The sequence below is a fragment of the Geotrypetes seraphini genome, chromosome 1, assembly GCF_902459505.1.
Source record: "Geotrypetes seraphini chromosome 1, aGeoSer1.1, whole genome shotgun sequence".
Taxonomy (NCBI): Eukaryota; Metazoa; Chordata; class Amphibia; order Gymnophiona; family Dermophiidae; genus Geotrypetes; species Geotrypetes seraphini.
In genome coordinates, this window is record NC_047084.1 from 383756604 (window position 1) to 383778540 (window position 21937).

The 21937-nt window shown below is 49.2% G+C and overlaps 2 protein-coding genes across 8 annotated transcripts in view; one reads left to right on the top strand and one right to left on the bottom strand.

The window, feature by feature from the left end:
* Positions 1–21937, bottom strand: part of LOC117346511 (alpha-1,4-N-acetylglucosaminyltransferase-like) — a 274220-nt gene that overhangs the window by 125303 nt on the left and 126980 nt on the right. For 2 of the 7 annotated variants that reach the window (XM_033916280.1, XM_033916219.1), the window contains exon 1: positions 2414–2601. The exons of 2 other annotated variants lie outside the window; for them this stretch is intronic. Coding sequence is in view for 1 of the 5 variants with exons in the window: in XM_033916197.1 (XP_033772088.1) it covers positions 1965–1991 (27 nt within the window). In the remaining 4 variants the exon portion in view is untranslated. Of the gene's footprint in view, positions 1–1964; positions 2288–2368; positions 2602–21937 lie in introns of those variants that run through there. 3 more of the 7 variants (XM_033916289.1, XM_033916253.1, XM_033916197.1) reach the window with 3 other exon arrangements.
* On the top strand, positions 10481–14735 carry LOC117346503. Its single transcript, XM_033916185.1, has 2 exons — positions 10481–10790; positions 13222–14735. Exons 1-2 carry the CDS (start codon positions 10634–10636, stop codon positions 14220–14222), a joined length of 1158 nt encoding a protein of 385 aa, XP_033772076.1. The 5' UTR covers positions 10481–10633; the 3' UTR covers positions 14223–14735.

Genomic DNA, 21937 nt, shown 5'->3' on the forward strand with positions numbered 1-21937 from the left:
GATTTAGAACCAAGGCTAGGAAGTTCTTCTTCACTTAACGGGTGGTGAACACCTAGATTGCGCTTCCAGAGGGCGTGATAGGATAAGGTACGGTATTAGAGTTCAAGAAGGGATTGGACAATTTTCTGAAGGAAAAGGGGATAGGAGGGTATAGATAGAGGGTTACTATACAGGTCTTAGACCTGGTGGGCCGCCGCATGAGCGGTCTGCTGGGCAGGATGGACCTCTGGTCTGACCCAGCAGAGGCACTTCTTATGTTCTTACTACTATGTTTTCCATTTAGCATAATCCTCAAGTAACCATACAGGGTCAGCACATAGAATGGAATCCTGGATCAAATCTGGAATATGGTCTCTCAACCATTTACTCAGTGGCAACAATTTATCTACTTTTGCCACTTTCTCAGCTACGTTTAATCTTCCTGCCACCAGTTCTATCGATGGCTTCAATTGCACCACTGGCTCAAATGTCTTATGCGCAAAAGGTCTTTATCTACAGAAGTTCCTTCCATACTTCAGTGGTGTGCAGTTTTTAGGTTGAAGAGGGGAGAGGCATCTGCATGGTATAAAACATTAAAGAAATCTAAATACTCATTTTCTTCAGCATTATATACTATGTGGACAAGTGATACGTCATAGTAACATAGTAGATGACGGCAGATAAAGACCCGAATGGTCCATCCAGTCTGCCCAACCTGATTCAATTTAATTTTTTTTTTTTTTAATTAATTTTTTCTTCTTAGCTATTTCTGGGCAAGAATCCAAAGCTTTACCCGGTACTGTGCTTGGGTTCCAACTGCCAAAATCTCTGTTAAGACTTACTCCAGCCCATCTACACCCTCCCAGCCATTGAAGCCCTCCCCTGCCCATCCTCCACCAAACGGCCATACACACAGTGCAAGTCTGCCCAGTAACTGGCCTAGTTCAATATTTAATATTATTTTCTAATTCTAAATCTTCTGTGTTCATCCCACGCTTCTTTGAACTCAGTCGTTGTCTACTTTATCCTCACTAGATTAGAAAGATGTTTGGCTCCTTTCCTTAAAGGCCCTACAGGCATCAGCAACTAAACAAATGTCACTTTTCTTATACCACAGAGCATTCTGGACACCTTACAAGCTTTCCAAACACAGAGGATCTAGAATCAGAAAATAATAGTAAAAATTGAAGAACTAAGGCCAGTACTGGGCAGACTTGCATAGTCTATGTCTGTATATGGCCGTTTGGTGGAGGATGGGCTGGGGAGGGCTTCAATGGCTGGGAGGGTGTAGATGGACAGGAGTGAGCTTTGATGGAGACTTCAGTAGTTGGAACCAGTCTGTGTATGACTTTGGTTGTGAGAAAAGCTGAAGAGAGAGCTGCAACTGGGAACCATAGGCCTGTGGAAGGTGGGAGCTGGGCCTAGCTCTGTGCCCCAGACAGAGATATGAAGCCTGGGGTCCCTTCCCAGGGGAAGTCCCAGGCAAGATGGCCTGCTATGGAGAACAAGCTAGAACATGATGAGGAGAAACCTGGGTCTTCAGGCTGGAGGAAGCCAGGAAAGCCAGACCCTGGGGCTCATGGAAAAGGGGTTCCTTCCCCAGCATTGGAGCCAGGGAGAGAGAAGGTACACCAGGGGTCTGGCAGGGCCTGGGCTTTGGAGGTGGAGGTGGAGGTGGGCAGGCAGAAGAACCAGGCAGTTACTGTGGTGGAAGATTCATTGGAATCAGAGGAGGAACTTTTCAGTGGAGAGGAGGGTGAGATGGAGTTAGATTTGGCCACAAGAGCCATACTAACAGTTAAAGGAATGGCAGGCTTGGAGAAGAAGTTCCAAGACCTGCAAAAGAGACAGCGAATGGTGGCCATGCTGTGCAAGATGGCTCCAGAGGAACAGAAAAAGAAATACTAGAAGGAACAACAGTATTTGCAAAGGCAGGTTGAGAACTGCATGGCTGAAATGACAACATTACAAAAGATAGTACAAACCCTATGGCAGAAATATATAGGAATCATGAGAGGATGGCTGGGCTAGTTGGACACACGGTGGTAAGGGCAGCAGAAGAACCCAGGGCGGAAACTGTACAAAAGGAAAAGCAAGCGCCCAGCACTGCAGTAGAATAGCAAACTCCCAGACCAGTAGTGGAGAAACAGAAAGCCTCCATAACAGTCGTGGAAGAAGCAATCTCCACAATTGCTATAGGTGACCAGCTTGGGGAAAGTTTGGAATGTTATAGCTGGGGAGTGAGAGAAGCAGTAGCTGGGAACAGCAAATTAGAAGCTGGAGTGGAGGAGGGGCAGACAAAGGAGCGCAGAAAGAAAAAAAAACATACAAAGAGGAAAATACTTGGAGCATGCAGAGTTTGAGCAATCAAAATCTTTAATAAAAGCACCTGAAGGAGAGGCTCTGGAACTGCTGGCAGCTGAACATAGCTTACCAAGTAATATACTGAAGTTCATGGAGGAGGAGATGGTAGAAGAAAGTGGTTTGAATGTGACTGAGAACAGGCAGAGATTACATACACCTGGGTTCCTGCTGCAAGGAAAATCCCAGCTAATGGGAGTGGGGCAGAATGCAGCCCATGGGAAGAGTTCTCAGGACCAACCTAACTCTGAGAGCAGTGCACAGCAGAATGCTGTTTCCAGTGTGGTGGAAGGTGTGGTGTGGAGTGTGGAGCGGAGTCAGGAGTAGGAACAAGAGAAACTCCAGAGGCCAGTGCAGGAGGAGGAGAAGGTTACTGGTGATGGAACAGCGCTGCCTCAACGGCAGCAAGGGACAAAGTAAGTTTTGCCTTGTTCTAAAGCAGTGGTTCCCAACCCTGTCCTGGAGGACCACCAAGCAAATCGGGTTTTCAGGCTAGTCCTAATGAATATGCATGAGAGAGATTTGCATATAATGAAAGTGACAGATATGCAAATCAGCTCTATGCATATTCATTAGGGCGATCCTGAAAACCCGATTGGCATGGTGGTCCTCCAGGGCAGGGTTGGGAACCACTGTTCTAAAGAACTGCAGTTGAGAGAACTGAATGCAGGGCAGTTTGAAGTAGGACAGGTCCCTATGGATGTGAATGGGGGTGTTGGGGAGGGGGAGGGATCTGGTGGTGGTGGGCATGGTGCCTGGAAAGGGGTTAAAAGGGGAATATCTTTTGCAGATATGGTGGCTGGGGGATTGGGGCAGGGGGATAAGAATCAGGGGAGGGGAAATGCACAAGGGGAGAGCGGGGGAGGAGAGAGGATGGTGGAGGGAATGGTAATTGTTGGGGGGTGGGGCAATGGGGGAGGGGAGAGGGTGGTATTTTTAAGAGAAGAAATGTGGTTCAGTTGAAGTGGGTGGGGTGGGGAATATGCCAACAAGGGACAGGGTGTTGAGAATGGTTCTGGGGTTGGGCTTCATCCCTGAGGACCTGTATGCCTGTATTCACCCGGTAATGGTTCCGGAGTATGACATCAGTTTCCAGAGACAGAGGGGTTTACAATTACTTTGGGAAAAATATGAGGGGGTGAGGGGGAGGGAGCAGTGGTCAGAATTTAAGGCCAGACTTGTGAGTAAGCCTGACCTTGTGCAAGTGACAGTGTTGGTGAGAAATGAGTCCATCCCCAGTTCAGACCTGACATACTGGTTGAATCAGTATGGGGTGCTTCGGACTCCATTAGTGAAGATCATGGACCCGAGTAGGGTCTGGGCTGGTGGATGGACGGCCAGCATGAAGCTAAGTCAAGTAGGTAATGTGATACAGCATGTTCCACCAGTGGCATACATTGGGAGAGAGTGCATCCAATGTTTTAACAAAGGGCAGCCCAGGGTATGTTTTCGATTTGGATCGTTTAGGCATCTCAGTATGGTGTATCCTACCCTGATGTGTGTAAAATGTGGAGGGAAGGGGCATATTGGGGAGGAGTGTGACCTCATTCAGTGCAACTTGTGTGGATGTCTGGGGCACCCGTTCAGCAAGTGTCTGAGGGCTGCACATAACAGGTGGCGAGAGGAAAATGAAGTGGGGAGTGAGGAAGATGATGGAAGAGGGGAGAAACCTCAGGAGCGGGATCAGGCGGGTGGTCAGGAAGATAGCCAGGAAAAGGTGAGACAGGGTGAAGGGCTGGTGCAGGAAGCATGGGGGGGAGAGAGGGTGGGGGGGGATGGGGTACATGGGAAATGGTACATAGTAAGAAGGTGGGGAAACACCAGAGGAAAAGAAGGGGGGATAGGGTTGAGGATACTAATAGGTTTAGTGTATTGGCACAGGAAGAAGAGGATGGAGGTGGGGTGTCCCAGAAGAGGAAAGGGGAAAAAGGTCAGGAGGGAGGGCAGCAGGAATACCCGGTGGTGATTTTGGAGAGGTTGCAGGTTGAGAAAGTGGGAGTGAAAGGGGATGGGGAGGGGCTTTTCTAAATACAGAGGGGGGGGTGGGAAGGAGGGTATGGAAGTAGATGGGGGGACGTTTTGATGGTGGGGAGGGATGTGATTAAGGAAGTGGAAGATAAGGAAAGGGAAATAATTGAGGAAGAGTTGATTCTGGCGGAGGGCGAGGCGGTCCCCCCAGGGGTAATGGTGAAGAGGGGAATGGAAGAGGGAAATGGAGAGAAGGGGGGAAGAAATCTAAATTAGTTTCATTATGGGGGGTCCCGGTTTGAATATTGCAACTTTGAATGTTGCTAGTCTCCGGACAGAGAGAAAGCGGTTTCTGGTTTATGAGTTCCTGGCTTCCAAAAAACTGGATGTTATCATGTTGCAAGAAACAAGGGTTGACCACCCAAGTTTATTGTGGAAAGCTAAAAGGGACTGGAAATGGGGGCCGTTGTACTGGGTATTAGCCCAGGAGGCATATGGGGGGAGGTGGCAATTCTGTTTAACTCCAGGGCAGTGGAAGTGCTTAGGGTGGTGGAATTAGGTGGGGGGAGGGGGCAGATATTGGATGGAAGGGTGGAAGGGGAGGAGGTAAAGTTGGTGAACATCTACGGTCCTCAGAGGAAGTGGGAGCGTAAAGCTCTAATCTCCTGGATCAGACCTTATTTATACACGGCCAGGAGGGTGGTGTGGGGAGGAGATTTTAATGCAGTGGTGAGGCAGGAGGATAGGGAAGGAAGGAAATTTTCTTTAGGATATGAGGAATTATTTTTTAAACAGGTGGGGGAGGGGGCAGGGCTGGTTGATATTTATACAGTTTTTGGAAAGCAAGGGGGGTTTACGTTTGGCAGGGGGAAATGCCATAGTCATATCGACAGGTTTTTTGTAAGGAGGGAAGACTGTCAGGTCCCTCCCCAAGTGCAGCATGTTGAATTTACGGATCACGATTTGGTGAGCATACAGGTAGGGGGGAAGAACCTGGTTATGGGTAGGGGGTCTGTGGAGGCTCAACAATGCATGGCTCCAGGAAGAGAGTGTACAGGAGGCCTTTAGGGAGTTCTGGACAGACCAGCTGTCTACTGTGAGCACGTATGGGTCATTGGGGGGATGGTGGGAGGTTGTGAAGGGTAGGATCAAGGGTTTTTTCAATAAAATAAGTAGGAGGGCATCACAAAACAGGGAGGGGAGGCTGGTAGCCCTGAGGAAGGAATAAATTGGAGGGTGGAAGGAGGTGAAAAGGGGGAGGGGATTCAGGTACTCAAAGGAAAAATTGAAGCACTACAGTACGATAGATATAGGTCCTTAGTGTGGGAAAGGGACTATGGGCATTTCATCTCACCAGACCCTTTCAGGGCATGCAAAGAGAGGGTCAGGCGGCAGAAGGTGGGGAGTTTGTGGGACAATGAGGGGATAGAGCAGGAGTCATGAGAAGGGATATTGAGGGTGGTGGGAGGGCATTTTGGGGGGCTCTTTGCAGTTGGGCAAGAGGGAAGGGAGGGGTGGGAGGAATATATAGAGGGGACCCCGGGGTGGGGGTAGAGTTAACAGAGGAACAGGCAGAAGCACTGAATGGCCCATGAATGGTGGAGGAGTTAAGACGGGCGATAGTCGGCCTGACCAGAGGAAAGTCACCTAGTCCAGATGGGTTGACAGCTGAGTTTTTTAACAAATTTGTTAGCAGATGATACCTTTCTTGGTGCAGCTGTTTGCGGAGCTTAGCTGTCAGCCTGTTCTGCCGAGGACCATGAGGGAGGCGGTATTGAGTTTGATTGCGAAGCCAGGGAAGGTAGGGTCAAGGGTGGGAAATTGGAGGCCAATTTCTTTGCTTAATACAGATAGGAAAGTTTTAGCAAAGACGATGTGCACAAGACTGGGAGAGGTGGCGGCAGCAGTACTGGTACCAGCACAGATGTGTGGCATGCAGGGGAGGGGGGTGATAGAAGCAGTGGTAACAGTAAGAGAGGCAGTTGAGAGGGGTCGGAGGGCCCAGGGGGGGGGCGGGTGCTAGTTAGTTTGGACCAAGCCACAGCCTTTGATAGGGTGCCATATGAATATTTGTGGGGGGTTCTTACAAAGTATGGGATTCTTGTGCAGTTTGTGGAGGGGTTGAAGACTCTGTATAGGGAGGCAGCAACCTTTCCCTTGGTGAATGGATGGAGGGGAAAGAGTTTCTCCATTGGGAAAGGGGTGAGACAAGGATGTCCCTTAAGTCCATTGCTATATGTGTTTGCCATCGATCCATTGCTGCAGCGGCTGGAGAAGGGTAGGGGTTTAACAGGGTTAGATATGGGAGAAGGCACAAAGGTCAGGATGGTGGCATATGCCGATGACATCTCTGTGTTTGTGTCTTCAAAGACAGAGTTTGGGTGGATGGAGGAAAAACTGGAGGAGTATTCAGGAGCCACAGGGGCACGCATTAACCAGGAAAAGAGTCATTTGTTGAAACTCGGTGATCCAGCATGGGAGGTGGAGAGTACAAGTGGGTTCATGCCTCCACAGGGGAGGGTAAGGGTGCTGGGGGTTGTTTTCAGTAGGGATGAGACATATCAAATGGAGAATTGGAAGGGAAAAAATCCAGGAAGGACAGCAGAAAGTGGAAGCCTGGAAGCAGTGGAAGCTGACATTTCTGGAACGGGTGCATCTAATGAAAGCATATTTGGTTCATTTGATCCTATTCCTGAGTTGTGTGTGTTTGCTCCCGCAGGGGTTGCACGCTACGATGTACAGTCTTTTTTTTCAGTCCCTCTGGGGTAACCGATTAAATCCAATAAAGAGGGGGTAACGTATTTGGCAAAAGAACAAGGGGGCTTGGAGATGGTGAACCCCATTCTTTTTTTCTCCTCCCTCTTCCTCCAGTTCCATTTAGGGGGTTGGTGAGGGGATGGCAGGAAAGGGTAGCATGGGTGGAAAGTGTTCAGATGTGAGGTACAGTTTTTTGGAAAGACTGGTTGGGGAGAGTGGAAATAGGGAAGAAGCGGGTGGTGGGGGTTTTGGCATGGGTGCCGGGTCAGGTGGACATGGCCTGTTTAGTTAGGAGTTGGAGGATAACAGTGGATGAAGTGGGGGAGGGGGAGGAATAAATGGACGGAAAGAGTGCTGCACCAGTGTTATGCGGTGGAACCTCTGCTGAAGGATTGCCCGGGGATACATTAACAGCAGGCACTACGTAATGTGGCGATGCCATGCCTGCCCCCTAAGTACTTCGATTTGGCATGGCTGGCACTACACGGCAAGATGTATGTCCGGGCAAATCTGAAGTGTAGACCTGTGGCTGACAAGGAGTGTTCAAGGGGGGGAGTGCCAGGGAGTGTTAGAAACAATGGAACATTTTTTGTGTTTTTGCCCCTTTTCAGTTGAGGTGGGGAGGAGGGTGGCCAGGGATTTGGGGTTTCAGGTGGGTTTGTTTGAAAGTCTGAGTTATGCAGATTGGGTTTATGGGGGTGGTGGGGGGAAGAGGGTGTATGGTGAAACTTTTTTATTATTTTATCCATACTGAAGTATTTTATTTGGATGGCACGTTGCCAGATGTCGCTGAGGCAGCGACAGCTGGCACCGGACACAGTGGCAATGGATGTGGTGCGGGCAGTGTGCCAAATTGCAGAAGCAGAGAGAAAAAGGAGAAGTGAACAGCAGTGGCGTCTACTGTGGAAGGGGGTGCGGCTTCGGCCTCCCTGATGCGTGTTTCAGTTTTTGTTTTAACTGAGTTTTTCTATTTATGTTTATTTATTGCTGGGGGGGAGGGGGGTTCTAGTCACTTTGTGTACAGGGTTTGGGACTGTTTAGTTTTCATATGTACAGGTTTGGTGTGGGGATAGTGAAGTGTCAAGTTTATGTCTATTATTTGTATGATATTTGCTGCTGTGACTTTGCAATGTGTTGAATTGGAATGCTTTTTTGGTGTAAGTCTATATAATAAAACATAACTTTTCAGTAGTTGGAATCTAAGAACAGAACCAGGCAGAGCTTTGGATTCTTGCCCAGAAATAACTAAGAAAAAGGAAAAAAACCCAAACAAATTTTTAGATTGAATCAGGTTGGGCAGACTAGATGGACCATTTGGGTCTTTATCTGCTGCCGTCTACTATGTTACTATGTCCAAGACACACTTTCCAAACAGTCAGATGCACTTGTAGTGGAGACATAATCGGAGTCTACAGGAAACCCACCTAGAACTCCAATTTATGAGGATTCAATAGGATGTAAGATTGCACATAAGGTACAACAACCCAACAAACATCGGAGTCATCATCAGCATCAGCAATTTCTGAACAAACACTTTCATTTTATGTCATAATTACATCTGAAATATTAATCACTAAGGGCAAAGTGTCTTCTTCTATAGCAGATGTCAAAATCTGTCCCGTGGTGTAGTAAAATTTGGCTCGAGGGACGATTACCAATTTGCACTGAAGCTGTCCCGCTGGCAGACATTAAAGCAGTCTGCAGAGGATTGCTGGTCAGCTGTAGTGATCCTAGCAAGCTGCCGTAGCCTCAACGTTAGAGGAGGGGTGGGACCGCGGCAGAGGGAACGAGGCCAATGGCAGCCTGCTAGGATCACTACAGCTGACCAGCGATCCTCTGCAGGCTGCTTTAATGTCTGCCGGCGGGCCAGCTGAGTTGGTGCTGGAGTGAGTATGGGCCTGGTTAAAAACATTTTTGGGGACGTATGGAATTTCCATCGTGTTGGGAAAATCGTACTAGCCTTGGCTGTGGCTCTCTTAGGCCCAAAGATTGTGACAAACCAAGAGATATGAAGCAAGTGTGGAGGACAACCTTAGACTGACTTCTAATTATACCTGGCAGGGATTATGTTGATAGCTAAGCATTCTATTATATGATATTTCCTAGATTTTATTAAAAATGTAATGAAAATTCTAAAAAAAATAATAATAATGATATCAAATTGGAGGGCACATATGTGCATAAGTTGTTGCACGCCTGGTATTGGGTTCTGAGTTGGATACCGGGCAGAGCACAAATAATGGACTCTGGTGTGCCTTCAAAAGCCCTGCTGGGATAAAAATGTTCTGAGAGAATAATAGTCAGAATGGCAACTGTTCTCCCAACACAATAAGGCTACCGTTCAACCACTGTTCAAATTAGGAAGGCTTTATTTAGTAGTGTAGCCAATGTTCAAAATATATGGGAGCCCGAGGCCTCGTGCCGAAGGGCAAAATATAATACGGGGCTGGTGGGCCTCCGTGTGGCTCATCGGCTGGGGCGGTCGGGGGGGCGGTGGAATCTGCCCGTCGGCTGATTGGCCTGTTAAAAGGCGACAGCCAACTTTAAAGTTGATTGGGTGCGTGTCGGGGGAGGTGCGGAGGCGAGGGGATTTAAGGAGGGGGCAGTGGAGGACTCAACCGTTTGGGTCCTCCAGGGCGTTTTTTCCCTCTCTGGCGTGTCTGTTGCAGCGGCGGCATGGCGGCGAGGTCGGCGGTTGCGGGAGGTCTGGTGTCGGATGAAGCGGAAATATCTTTTCAGGCGGGCGATTCCCTTATCGAGGACCCGGAGGAGCAGGTGGGTTCGGCGGGCGTGGCTGTGCAGGGTAGGCCGGATCGCAGGTCGAAGCGCGAGGCGCTTTCGGCTATTGCGATCGCTGGTGCTGCAGGTCGTCTGGGTGGGAGGTCTCCCGCAGCGGGCGTCGGATCATCGGGGGTTGCCTTGACGCGGGGTCCCGGGACGAGTAAATCTGGTGGGGGGGGTAGGTCAAGCAAGTCGAGCGGGCGGCAGCCTGCTAGGCCGGAGGGCCGTAGCTCTGAGGCTCCTGAATTAGGGGTTCGGGCTTCCCCACAGGATCCCGTTGTGGTTTCTGAGCCTGTAGTTGCTCACCAGACTCCATCCTTGCCTGGTGTTGCCGAGGTTCGTGCTGTGCCGGTATCGGGGGTGGAGGGGTTGGGTACATTAGAGGGGAGGCCTTTTCAACCGTCGCCTATGCCTTCCACGAGCTGGGGGGCTGGAGCGTGGGGTCCTGGTTCTGCGGGACATTTGGGGGTTCCTTATGGTTCCTTCCCGTGGGGTCCGGGGCAGCAGGGTTGGAGTCCTGCCTTGTTTCCCCCATTCTGGGCCGGGGGGGGTTGCTCCTGGGTGGTCTGGGGGTATGTTACCTAGTGGGTCTGGCAGTGCTGGTTGGGGGGCGCCTGGGGGCGGTTTTCCGGGCTCTTTTCCTGGTTTTGGTTTCTCTCCACAGAGTCCGCTTGTGCTGACGGAGCCCCAGTGGAATACAGGCGGTGGCGCTCCAGGACGCTCGACAGGCTGCCTTGGTTCTGTTTCGGAGCGGCAACACAGTGAGAGATCATCAGTGGCTTCTGCGATGGAGTCGGTGGCTGCTGGCGGAGGCGCGGCTGGTCCCTCGTCTGATGTGGTGGTTGCTGGCCGTGGCGTCACTGTTGAGGAGCGACCATCAAGAGCGTCGACGGAAGTTATTTCCTGTGGCACCTCTGTTGCTGTAGATGGACCTTCCACTTCGGGTAAGGTGGCGCCTGCTGTGGTTGCTGGGGGGAGTGCATGTCGAAAGAGGGGTAGGGGGAAGCGACGGCGCAGGCGTGATTCTTCTTCGTCTAGTCAGTCTTCATCTGCGTCCTCTTCGTCGTCTGCCTCCTCTTCGTCGTCTGCCTCCTCTTCCCCGGCTTCCGGGCCGGTGGGGGAGGTGGGTCAGGCCGGGAGTTGTGGCATGGCTCCGCAGAGTGAGGGTCGTGGTGTGCCAGCTTTGGTGGCCCTGACGGAACTTTGGGAGCGTGTGCCACGGGCTTTACGGCGTAAAATCAGAAGACGTTCTTGTATAGATATTTTTCGGCTTATGGAGGGCAGAGTGCATCGGCGGAGTCGTAAGAAGTCCAAGCGTGAGTCTGGCGCTTCCAAGATCTTTCCAGTTGCGCGATCCATTCTTAATTGGATTCGTTCTTTCATGCGGCTGGCTAGTGTTTGGGGGCGCGCTCATCCTAGTGATTACGGTTTATTGTTATCCTATGCTGACTCGGTGCTCGACGCGTACCAGCGCTTTGGGGGCTGGACGTGGTTGAACTATGATGAGGCATTTAGGGATAAGATGGAGGAGAACTCGCATATGTCGTGGGGTACACAAGATGTTAATCTGTGGCTCACTCATATGTCCTCCAAGGGTGGGGCGGCCTCTGTGAGTGGGGGCCATATTCCTGTGGGCGTTTCGGGCGGCGGGCGGCCCTTTCGGTCCAGGGCGGGGGTTGGGACCGGTGGGGGAGCGGTTACTGACGTCTGTTGGAGATTCAACAAGTCGAGCTGCTCCTTCTCTGACTGCAGGTTTCGTCATGCATGCTCCCAATGTGGCCAGCCGCATTCCCTGCTTAAGTGCCCCAAGAAGCAGGTTGGGGGTGCTGCAGGGGTCGGAAAATAGGGATAAGTTGTGTTCGGTGCCTACACCGGTTTTGGTGGGGTGTTTTAGGCCCGTGGCTGCGTCGTTACCGGCCTTTGAGGGTAGCTACTCTGTTGGAGCGTGGTTTTTCAGTGGGTTTCGAGATACCATTTCGTGGCGAGTTGTCGGGGGCTCGGTCGCGGAATGCGTCGTCCGTGCATCATTTACGTTCTGTAGTTCGTAGCAAATTGGAGGAGGAATTGCGTTTGGGGCGGATTGCCGGTCCTTTCCGGGAGCGGCCGTTTCCGGTTATGATGGTGTCTCCGCTGGCGGTCGTTCCTAAGAAGGAACCGGGTAAGTTCCGCCTTATCCACAATTTATCTCGGCCTGTTGGGTTTTCCGTGAACGAAGGTATCCCGCGGGATTTGTGTACCGTGCGGTATTCCTCTGTTGATTGTGCTTTGCGGCTTATTCTCAGGGCTGGCCGCGGTGCACTGTTGGCGAAGGTCGATATTCAATCGGCTTTCCGGTTATTGCCAGTCCATCCTCAGTCTTACCCTTTGTTGGGATTTCGTTTCGAGGGTGCTTACTTTTATGATCGCTGTTTACCGATGGGTTGTTCCATCTCGTGTGCTTATTTCAAGATGTTCAGCACGTTCCTGCATTGGGTGGTGGTTCAGCGTTCTGGGCTGGATGCCGTGGTTCACTATCTTGACGATTTTTTGTTCATAGGCTCTGGTGATTCGGATGATTGTGGGCGCCTTAAGGGGGTTTTTGAAGCAATGGCCGTGGAATTTGGGATTCCGTTAGCGCAGAACAAGTCTGAGGGTCCAGTTTCATCTCTGGTTTTTCTGGGGATTGAGTTGGATTCCGAGGCGTTGGTGACTCGTTTGCCGTCGGTTAAGGTCCGGCAATTGCTCGATCTTATTGAGTGCATGTTATCTACTCCAAAATCTACCTTGCACGCGGTTCAGTCTTTGATTGGCTCTCTTAATTTCGCTTGTCGGGTCTTGCCCATGGGTCGTGCCTTTTCGCGTCGGTTGGCGGCTTCCACGGCCGGTGTCCGGGATAGGCATCATTTTTTGCGTCTGTCATCTGGGGTGCGGGCGGATCTGCGCATGTGGTCTTGTTTTTTCCGTGACTTTAATGGCTGCTTGCCTATGCAAGCTCCGGAGGTGTCTAATGGGGACTTGGAGCTGTTTTCTGACGCGGCTGGAGGTGTGGGCTTTGGCCTTTACTGTCAGGGCACCTGGTGTGCCGAGCGGTGGCCCCAATTTTGGGTGGCTCGGGGCATCACGCGTAATGTCACGCTCTTGGAATTATTTCCGTTCATTGTGGCCTGCGAATTGTGGCCCGACAAATTGAGGGATCGGCGGGTAGTGTTTTGGTGCGATAATCAGGGGGTAGTGGAGGTGGTGAATAGACAGGTTGCGCACTGCCTATCGGTGAATGTGTTGGTAAGAGCATTGGTTTTGCGTTGCCTGCGTCTTAATGTTTTTATTAGAGCGCGGCATGTGCCCGGTCTGCAGAATGGCATAGCTGATGCTCTCTCTCGTTTCCATTTTTCGCAGTTTCGTCGACTGGCGCCGGAGGCCCAGGAGGAAGGTTTGGCGATGCCGGAGCATTTGTGGAGCCTGGTCGAGAAGGAGTGTGGGAAATGCTCCGCCTGTCGGTAGCACCGACTACCTGGTCGCATTACTCAGCCGGTTTCCGTGTGGTTTTTACCTTTTTGGTCGGCAGGGGTTGGGTTCCAGGAGATGTGGCCGAGTCCTTTCTTGAGGATTTTGTGCTGGATTCAGGCAGGTCTGGGGTATCTAGACGGGTAGTGCAGGGGAGGTTGGCGGGGTTTGCCTTCTTCTGTCGGGCTTTGGGTTGGAACTGCCCTTCCTCGGGTTTTCTTGTCCAACGCCTGCTGCGTGCATTGGGAAGGGTGGCCCCTCCTAAGCCGGATTCTCGTTTGCCTATCCGACATGACTTGCTTGTTCGACTTTTGTCAGCATTGCCCGATTTGGCTCGCTCTCCTTACGAGGCGGTTCTTTTTCGGGCGGCTTTTTCTCTAGCGTTTTTTGGGGCATTGCGCGTGGGGGAATTGTTAGTTAGTCCAGCCGATATGGCAAGGGGGCGTGGTTTGTTGGTTGAACATGTGGAGCTGGGCGCCAGTGAGGCAAGAATCTGTGTGGCTAGCTCTAAGACGGATCAGGTCGGGCGTGGCCAGTGGTTGGTTCTCCGCCAGGTGGAAGGTTGTGTTTCTTGTCCAGTGTCTTGTTTGAGGGCTTTTTTACTGGTGCGGGTTGCGGTCTCTCCTGTCTTATTTGTGCACGTGGATGGGGTCCCTCTCTCTAGGTTTCAGTTCTTGGCGGTGCTGTGCCTGGCTTTGATACGCTGCGGCGAGGAGCCTAGGAGCTACGGCACTCACTCCTTTCGGATTGGTGCCGCCACCAGCGCTTGTGCTGCTAGTATGTCGGAGGCGGGTATCCGGCGGTTGGGGCGTTGGGTGTCTGGGGCTTTCCGTGGCTACATTAGGCCATCGTGTTCGGCTAGAGGGCGCGGGCGTAGTTCAGTGGGTCAGTGATTGTATTGGGGTCGGGGGGTTGAGTTTGTTCTGTTTGTGGCTGATTTGTTTTGTTTTTCAGGTGCTGGTCGGAGCTGTTCTGTGTGGATAATCGGGCATTCCTTTGTGCATTGGGCTGGAGAGAGGGCTTTATTGCGACCTGGAGGTCGACATCTTGGGCTTGGTCATATGGGTGTGCGGGTATCTTGGTGGGGGCAGCGCGGCATGAGATGGCATCAGCTTTTGCCGTTTTTGTCACCTTTGCGAGCTGGCCCTCGTCGTCCGGACGTGCTCATTATTCACCTGGGGGGTAATGATGTCGATTCTATGACGGCTAGACAGTTAGTTAACATCATTAAGGATGATCTGCAGGTTCTTTTTGCTTGGTTTCCAGGTACGCGTGTTTTATGGTCGGATGTTATTCCGCGTCCACGGCGTCTCGCGTCCCGGCGGTGGACCCGTGGTTTGTCTAAGTTTAACCGTCAGGTGGGGAAGTGGGTTGAGTCGCAGGGTGGTGAGCAGCTGTTACATGGATGGGTTGATGTGGGTTGTGGAGGGCTCTTTCACACAGATAGAGTGCATTTGTCTGACATTGGGTGGGATCTGCTCTTGGACGATTTTGCGGTGGGTTGCGAACGTGTTTTGGGTTTGGGTTAGCCGCTGCTCTGTTGCCGGGGGGGGGGGGGCCTGTGCGTTCACAGGCCTATGGCGGATCTCCCGAGCTATTCGGTCATTGGGCTCATCGGGTGATGGGGGGTCAGGTGACCCGGATAAAGGGGCATGAGGGACATGCCACCCCTCTGACCCTTGTTGAGGTGGCAGGGTCGAGGGCACTGAAAGTTGGTTTTTGGGGTAGCTCGGGAGGAGCTCTTGGATTTATGTTAATCACTGTTTGATGGAAATTATAATATGTTAATTTTATTAATAAACAGAGCTGCGGCTAATTACCAAAAGGTTGTTTGGTGTGTTTTTATTAAAAGGTAGGAGGTGTATCAGGGTAACATCTGTGGAGTAGGGGTGTTTAGTCAGGGAGCAAAGGGGCACATCCAGATCCCGATGTTAATCCAAAATAAGAAGAAAACAAACTCAAATGGTATACTTGTTCTGGCTATTAGCTCTGCAGTCCTTCTGGCTGCCAAATCAGCACATGGCTGGTCACACCCTTGCCTCAGGGTAAGTATTAGAAGTTCCTCACCGGCTTCTTTCAAGCAAACAAAAACATCAAAAATGGGTAAGTATTTTACAGTCCTGCAAACACCAACTTGTCCTTGTAAAGTACACTGTGCCTGCCTAAGCTTAGTCAGGTTTTCCCCCTACCAACCCGAGTAAGTTGGTGGGGATGGGGAATTGCTGAATCCACTCTCAAAAACAGCCTAATTGGCCCCGCAATCCCAACCCTGTGGATCTTGTGTGGATTCTGCCCCACAATCCCCACTGTAGCAACCAGTAGCTTAACTTTCCAAAACAGAAAAAAAAAAAAAAAACCACGGTCCAAAGTCCTTTTCAGGCAGGGCAGCTTTTCCCTGCAACGTGCTTTTAAATTCTCAAACAGCCAGCAAACAGTTCCTTCATCTAACAACACAGTGCAGTTGAAAGCAAAAAGAAAACTTAACTTTCATCCATTCGGTCATCAACTGGTTCCGGTTCATAGACAAAATCGCGCGAGACAACGGCGCACCGACAACTGAGCGCAAGGTTGACGGCGCGCCGAAGAAAAGCACTATTTTAAAGGGTTCCGACGGGGGGTGTTGGTGGGGAGCCCCCCTATTTTACTTAACAGACATCACGCTGGTGTTGTGGGGGGCTTGGGGGGTTGTAACCCCCCTCATTATACTTGAAACTGAACTTTTTGCCTGTTTTTTAGGGAAAAAGTTAAGTTTTAAATATAATGGGGGGTTTACAACCCCCCAAGCCCCCCACAATGCCAGCGCAATGTCTGTTAAGTAAAGTGGGGGGGTTCCCCCACAAACACCCCATCGGAGCCCTTTAAAATAGTGCTTTTCTTCAGCGCACCGTCAACCTTGCGCTCAGTTGTCTGTGTGCCGTTGTCTCGCGCGATTTAGTCCCGTCACCACTGGTTCCAGTGAAATGTCCATGGCTTCCTCTGGCCTCAGGCAGTCTGGCTGGTTTATCAATAAGGATTCATCTGAATCCTGCATTTCCACATCATTCCCTTGCCTACCCTCTGGAGCACCTAGCCATTCGTCTGCTTCCTCTGCTGATTCAGCTCTAACTCTCCCTGGCTTGCACTGCTCCACCTAACTTGCTCTGGGAGAGCCACGCTCCAGCCTGTGTGGGGGATGGGCAGGCTTCTGCTTTCCCTGAGCTCTCTCCTGCTCTTCAATCAGTTTCAGCAGGTGTGCGCCTAAAGGACTGGGAGCCTGTTTCCTAAGCTGTGTCTTACTAGAGCCTAGACTAGGTTTAAAGGAGTGTTTGTCCTCATACTGCTTCCACTCCTCCCAGGGCTCCTGCTCTTGGGAAATCTCTACAGAAACAGGGTCTTGCTCCATATTAGTTGGAGAGCTGCTGCACTGATCAGCTCTCTTAAACTTCAGGGTTAAGTTTATCTGCTTTCTGGCTGGCACAAGGCTAGCTGCAGTGCTGGGCTTGTGGCAAAGTGTAGGCATATGCGTTTTGGGGAGGAAAATGCTATAAGAGCAGATTCAGAAATATATCTCTTTGCGGGAACCTGATTTGTTTCTCTTTTTCTTTGTTGATATCAACTGTGGGAACATTTCTTTGTCTTTGAGTATTAGTGGTGTGCAAAAGGTAGAAAAAAATCATTTTATTTTCTGTTTTGTGATTACAATATGTCAAATTTGAAATGTATATCCCGAGCTGGTGTTAGACCGCGAATGTGAGCTAGGATTTAATAGAGAGGAAAAGTCTTTTTTGTTTATTTTGTTGGAGAGGTTGTAATCCTATACTTCTACTAAGACTAAGAGGTACTTTTATTAAGGTGTGCATTTAGCGCGTGCTAAATCAGCGTACCTTAATAAAAGAACCCCTAAATATCTTAATAAAAAAATTCAGCCCGCGACTTAGCCTAAGTTTTAGATTTCAGCCCCTGCTCTATAGGAAAAGTTACCAGTTGTGTCTGGTTGTGGTATACAATTTTATTACACCATTTGGAGATTTAGGCCCCCTTTTATTAAACTGCAATAGCAGTTTTTAGCGGAGGGAGCCGTGCTGAATGCCCCGCACTGCTCCTGACGCTCATAGGAACTCTATGAGCATTGGGAGCAGCGCGGGGCTTTCAGCGCGGCTCCCTGCACTAAAAACTGCTATCGCACTTTAATAAAAGGGGGCCTTAATGCCAAATGTTAACCTATCTGGTTCAAAAACTTCAAACACATTGTAAGGGATAGGTTCCCAGGTATTCTGTGCCTGCTTCTGCAGTGCTTGTGCATCAGCAAAAAAATTAGGTTTTGTGCTTCTCCAGGCTGATATGATATTTGCTCTGCATTGGCTTCCAGTCGCCTTCAGAACACAGTATAAAGAAAGCTTAAGGCTTGCCCCATCTGTCTTCAACTTACTAGTATTAAGGAGGAGCTCTGCAAACTTAAACAGGAATTGAATACAATTAAAGCAGCTTCCATCACTCCACAAAATCATACCAACTTACCACCTCTACCTCAAAGAATAAAACAGCCCAGGAATAAATGGGTCACAGTAGGCTCAGGAAGACTGCGACATGTAACACAGAAACATCCACCTTCACTAATATTACCTCTACAGAATTCCTTTGCTCCACTACACTGTGATACTCAAGAAAATAGAAGGGAGGTGGGACTGGAACCAATGAAGGTAACTCAAGAGAACAAGCGCACCCTAAGCACAAATAAAAAAGCCAAAATCAGAAAACTATTGCTGTTGGGGGATTCCATCATCAGAGGCATTAACCTTGGAACACAGGGCGAGGAGACCAAAATAGTGAAATGTCTTCCAGGATCCTCAGCTACCAGGAGTTCCAGGCAAATACTGACTATAATTAAGGAAGAAACTAAGGATTTTAACACTGATGTTGTTATCCATCTGGGAACAAATGACCTGGCCAACAACTCCACACTTGCAGCACAGAAAGCTTTTCGGGAGCTTGGTGAGGGCGTGAAATCTTTTGTAAAGACTTTAGCTTTTTCTGAAATACTGCCTGCATATGGAAAGGGAGAGCAAAGAGTGAAAAACACAGAGGACTTTAATAGATGGCTCAGAGCCTGGTGTCATCAAGAAGGCTTCAGGTACATAGGAGGATGGGGAAATACATGGAAGGACAAGAAGCTATATTGCACTGATGGGCTACATATTACTACAGCAGGAAAAAGAAACCTTGCAGAGAAATTTAGACAATATTTTTCTAGGCATTTAAACTAGAAAGTGGGGGTGGTGTATGTACGAAGGACAATTATAGAGACCACCCTCGGCAAAAGAAAAGATGTGATAGTAGTAAAGACTGCAACATAAGCAATATCAGCAATTAATTTCTTAGTATTGCAACGGAAAGTGAAACGAAACAAAAATCCATACGAAAAAGGAGATTATCGCTGAAAAATAGCTGGAAAGCGATGACCACAAATGCTCGCAGTCTAAGCAACAAAGTTCATGATCTGCAAGCCCTGATATTAGAGGCAGATCTAGATATTGTTGCTATCACAGAGACATGGTTCAGTGAATCACATGGATGGGATGCAAACATACCGGGATATAATCTTTTTAGGAAGGACAGAGATGGTCATAAAGGTGGAGGAGTAGCTCTCTATGTAAAGATCAATATCCAAGCGACCGAAATGCAAGGGACCTGGGGAGAGGAAGAAGCGATATGGATTGCTCTGAAAAGAGAAGATGGAACTTCTATTTACGTGGGTGTAGTTTACAGACCTCTGACTCAATCGCAGCAAATTGATAAGAATCTGATTGTGGATATCCAAAAGTTTGGAACGAAAGAGGAGGTTCTGCTGTTGGGAGATTTCAACCTGCCGGATGCGGACTGGAATGTTCCGTCTGCGGAATCGGAAAGAAGTAGGGACATTGTGGATGCCTTTCAAGAGGCTCTGCTCAGACAAATGGTGACGGAACCCACAAGGGAAAAAGCGATATTGGATCTGGTCCTCACAAATGGAGAGAGTATCTCTAATGTTCGAGTGGGTGCTCACCTGGGAAGTAGCGATCATCAAACGGTTTGGTTTGATATAACGGCTAAAGTGGAGAGCGGCCGCACGATACTTAAAGTCCTAGATTTCAAACATACGGACTTTAATGCAATGGGAAAGTACCTGAAGAAAGAGCTGTTAGGATGGGAGGACATAAGAGAAGTGGAAAGACAGTGGTCTAAGCTGAAAGGAGCGATAAAAATGGCTACGGACCTTTATGTGAAGAAAATCAATAAAAACAAGAGAAAAAGGAAGCCGATATGGTTCTCCAACCTAGTGGCTGAGAAAATAAAGGCGAAAGAGTTGGCGTTCATGAAATATAAAAAAAACCCAAGAAGAGGAGAACAGAAAGGACTACAGGGTGAAACTGAAAGAAGCCAAGAGAGAGATACGTTTGGTGAAAGCACAGGCAAAAGAACAAATGGCTAAAAGTTTAAAAAAGGGAGACAAAAATTTTTTCAGATATATTAGTGAAAGGAGGAAGATGAAAAATGGAATTGCTAGGCTAAAAGATGCTGGGAACCAATATGTTGAGAGTTATGAGGAGAAAGCAAATGTGCTAAACAAATACTTCTATTCTGTGTTCACAGAAGAAAATCCTAGAGAAGGACTGAGATTGTCTGGCAAAGTTACACGAGAAAATGGAGTAGATTCTGCGCCGTTCACGGAGGAGGGTGTTTATGAGCAACTTGAAAAACTGAAGGTGAACAAAGCGATGGGACCAGACGGGATCCATCCCAGGATACTAAGGGACCTCAGAGAGGTTCTGGCGAGTCCTATTAAAGACTTGTTCAACAAATCTCTGGAGAAGGGAGTGATTCCTGGAGATTGGAGGAGAGCGGATGTGGTCCCTATTCATAAAAGTGGTCACAGGGATGAAGCAGGAAGCTACAGGCCGGTGAGCCTCACTTCAGTTGTTGGAAAAATAATGGAAGTGTTGCTGAAAGAAAGGATAGTGTACTTCCTTGAATCTAATGAGTTACAGGATCCGAGGCAACATGGCTTTACAAAAGGTAAATCGTGCCAAACGAACCTGATTGAATTTTTTATTGGGTGACCAGAGAGCTGGATCGAGGACATATGCTAGATGTAATTTACTTGGATTTCAGCAAAACCTTTGATACAGTTCCTCATAGGAGGCTGTTGAACAAACTTAAAGGGCTGAAGTTAGGACCCAAAGTGGTGAACTGGGTCAGAAACTGGCTGTCGGACAGACGCCAGAGGATGGTGGTTAATGGAAGTCGCTTGAAGGAAGGAAAGGTGAGTAGTGGAGTCCCTCAGGGTTCGGTGCTGGGGCCAATCCTGTTCAATATGTTTGTGAGTGACATTGCTGAAGGGTTAGAAGGAAAAGTGTGCCTTTTTGCAGATGATACCAAGATTTGTAACAGAGTAGACGCCGAAGAGGGAGTGGAAAATATGAAAAAGGATCTGCAAAAGTTAAAGAAATGGTCTAATGCCTAGCAACTAAAATTCAATGAAAAGAAATGCAGAGTAATGCATTTGGGGATTAATAATAGGAAGGAACCGTATATGCTGGGAGGAGAGAAGCTGATATGCACGGACGGGGAGAGGGACCTTGGGGTGATAGTGTCCGAAGATCTAAAGGTGAAAAAACAGTGTGACAAGGCAGTGGCTGCTGCCAGAAGGATGCTGGGCTGTATAAAGAGAGGCATAGTCAGTAGAAGGAAAAGGTGTTGATGCCCCTGAACAGGTCATTGGTAAGGCCCCACTTGGAGTATTGTGTTCAGTTTTGGAGACCGTATCTGGCGAAGGACGTAAGAAGACTTGAGGCGGTCCAGAGGAGGGTGACGAAAATGATAGGAGGCTTGCGCCAGAAGACGTATGAGGAGAGACTGGAAGCCCTGAATATGTATACCCTAGAGGAAAGGAGGGACAGGGGAGATATGATTCAGACGTTCAAATACTTGAAGGGTATTAACGTAGAACAAAATCTTTTCCAGAGAAAGGAAAATGGTAAAACCAGAGGACATAATTTGAGGTTGAGGGGTGGTATATTCAGGGGCAATGTTAGGAAATTCTACTTTACGGAGAGGGTGGTGGATGCCTGGAATGCGCTCCCGAGAGAGTTGGTGGAGAGTAAAACTGTGACTGAGTTCAAAGAAGCGTGGGATGAACACAGAGGATTTAGAATCAGAAAATAATATTAAATATTGAACTAAGGCCAGTACTGGGCAGACTTGCACGGTCTGTGTCTGTATATGGCCGTTTGGTGGAGGATGGGCTGGGGAGGGCTTCAATGGCTGGGAGGGTGTAGATGGGCTGGAGTAAGTCTTAACAGAGATTTCGGCAATTGGAACCCAAGCACAGTACCGGGTAAAGCTTTGGATTCTTGCCCAGAAATAGTGTCACAACCCTCCGTAGTGTAGAGCTGCCGGGTGACAAACACAGGGATTCTGGCGTGTCCCCTCCAACCAGGGGTACCTTCAGGACTTTTTCAGGGGGCCCTAGGCAACCGCCTGGGCTTAAGAGATGCAAGGTAAGTAAAAGGTTTCACCATATCACCAGCCAAAACAAGTTCTTTAGGAAAGAATAAGTTGTTTATTCTGACCCACAGGCCAAAAGTATGGC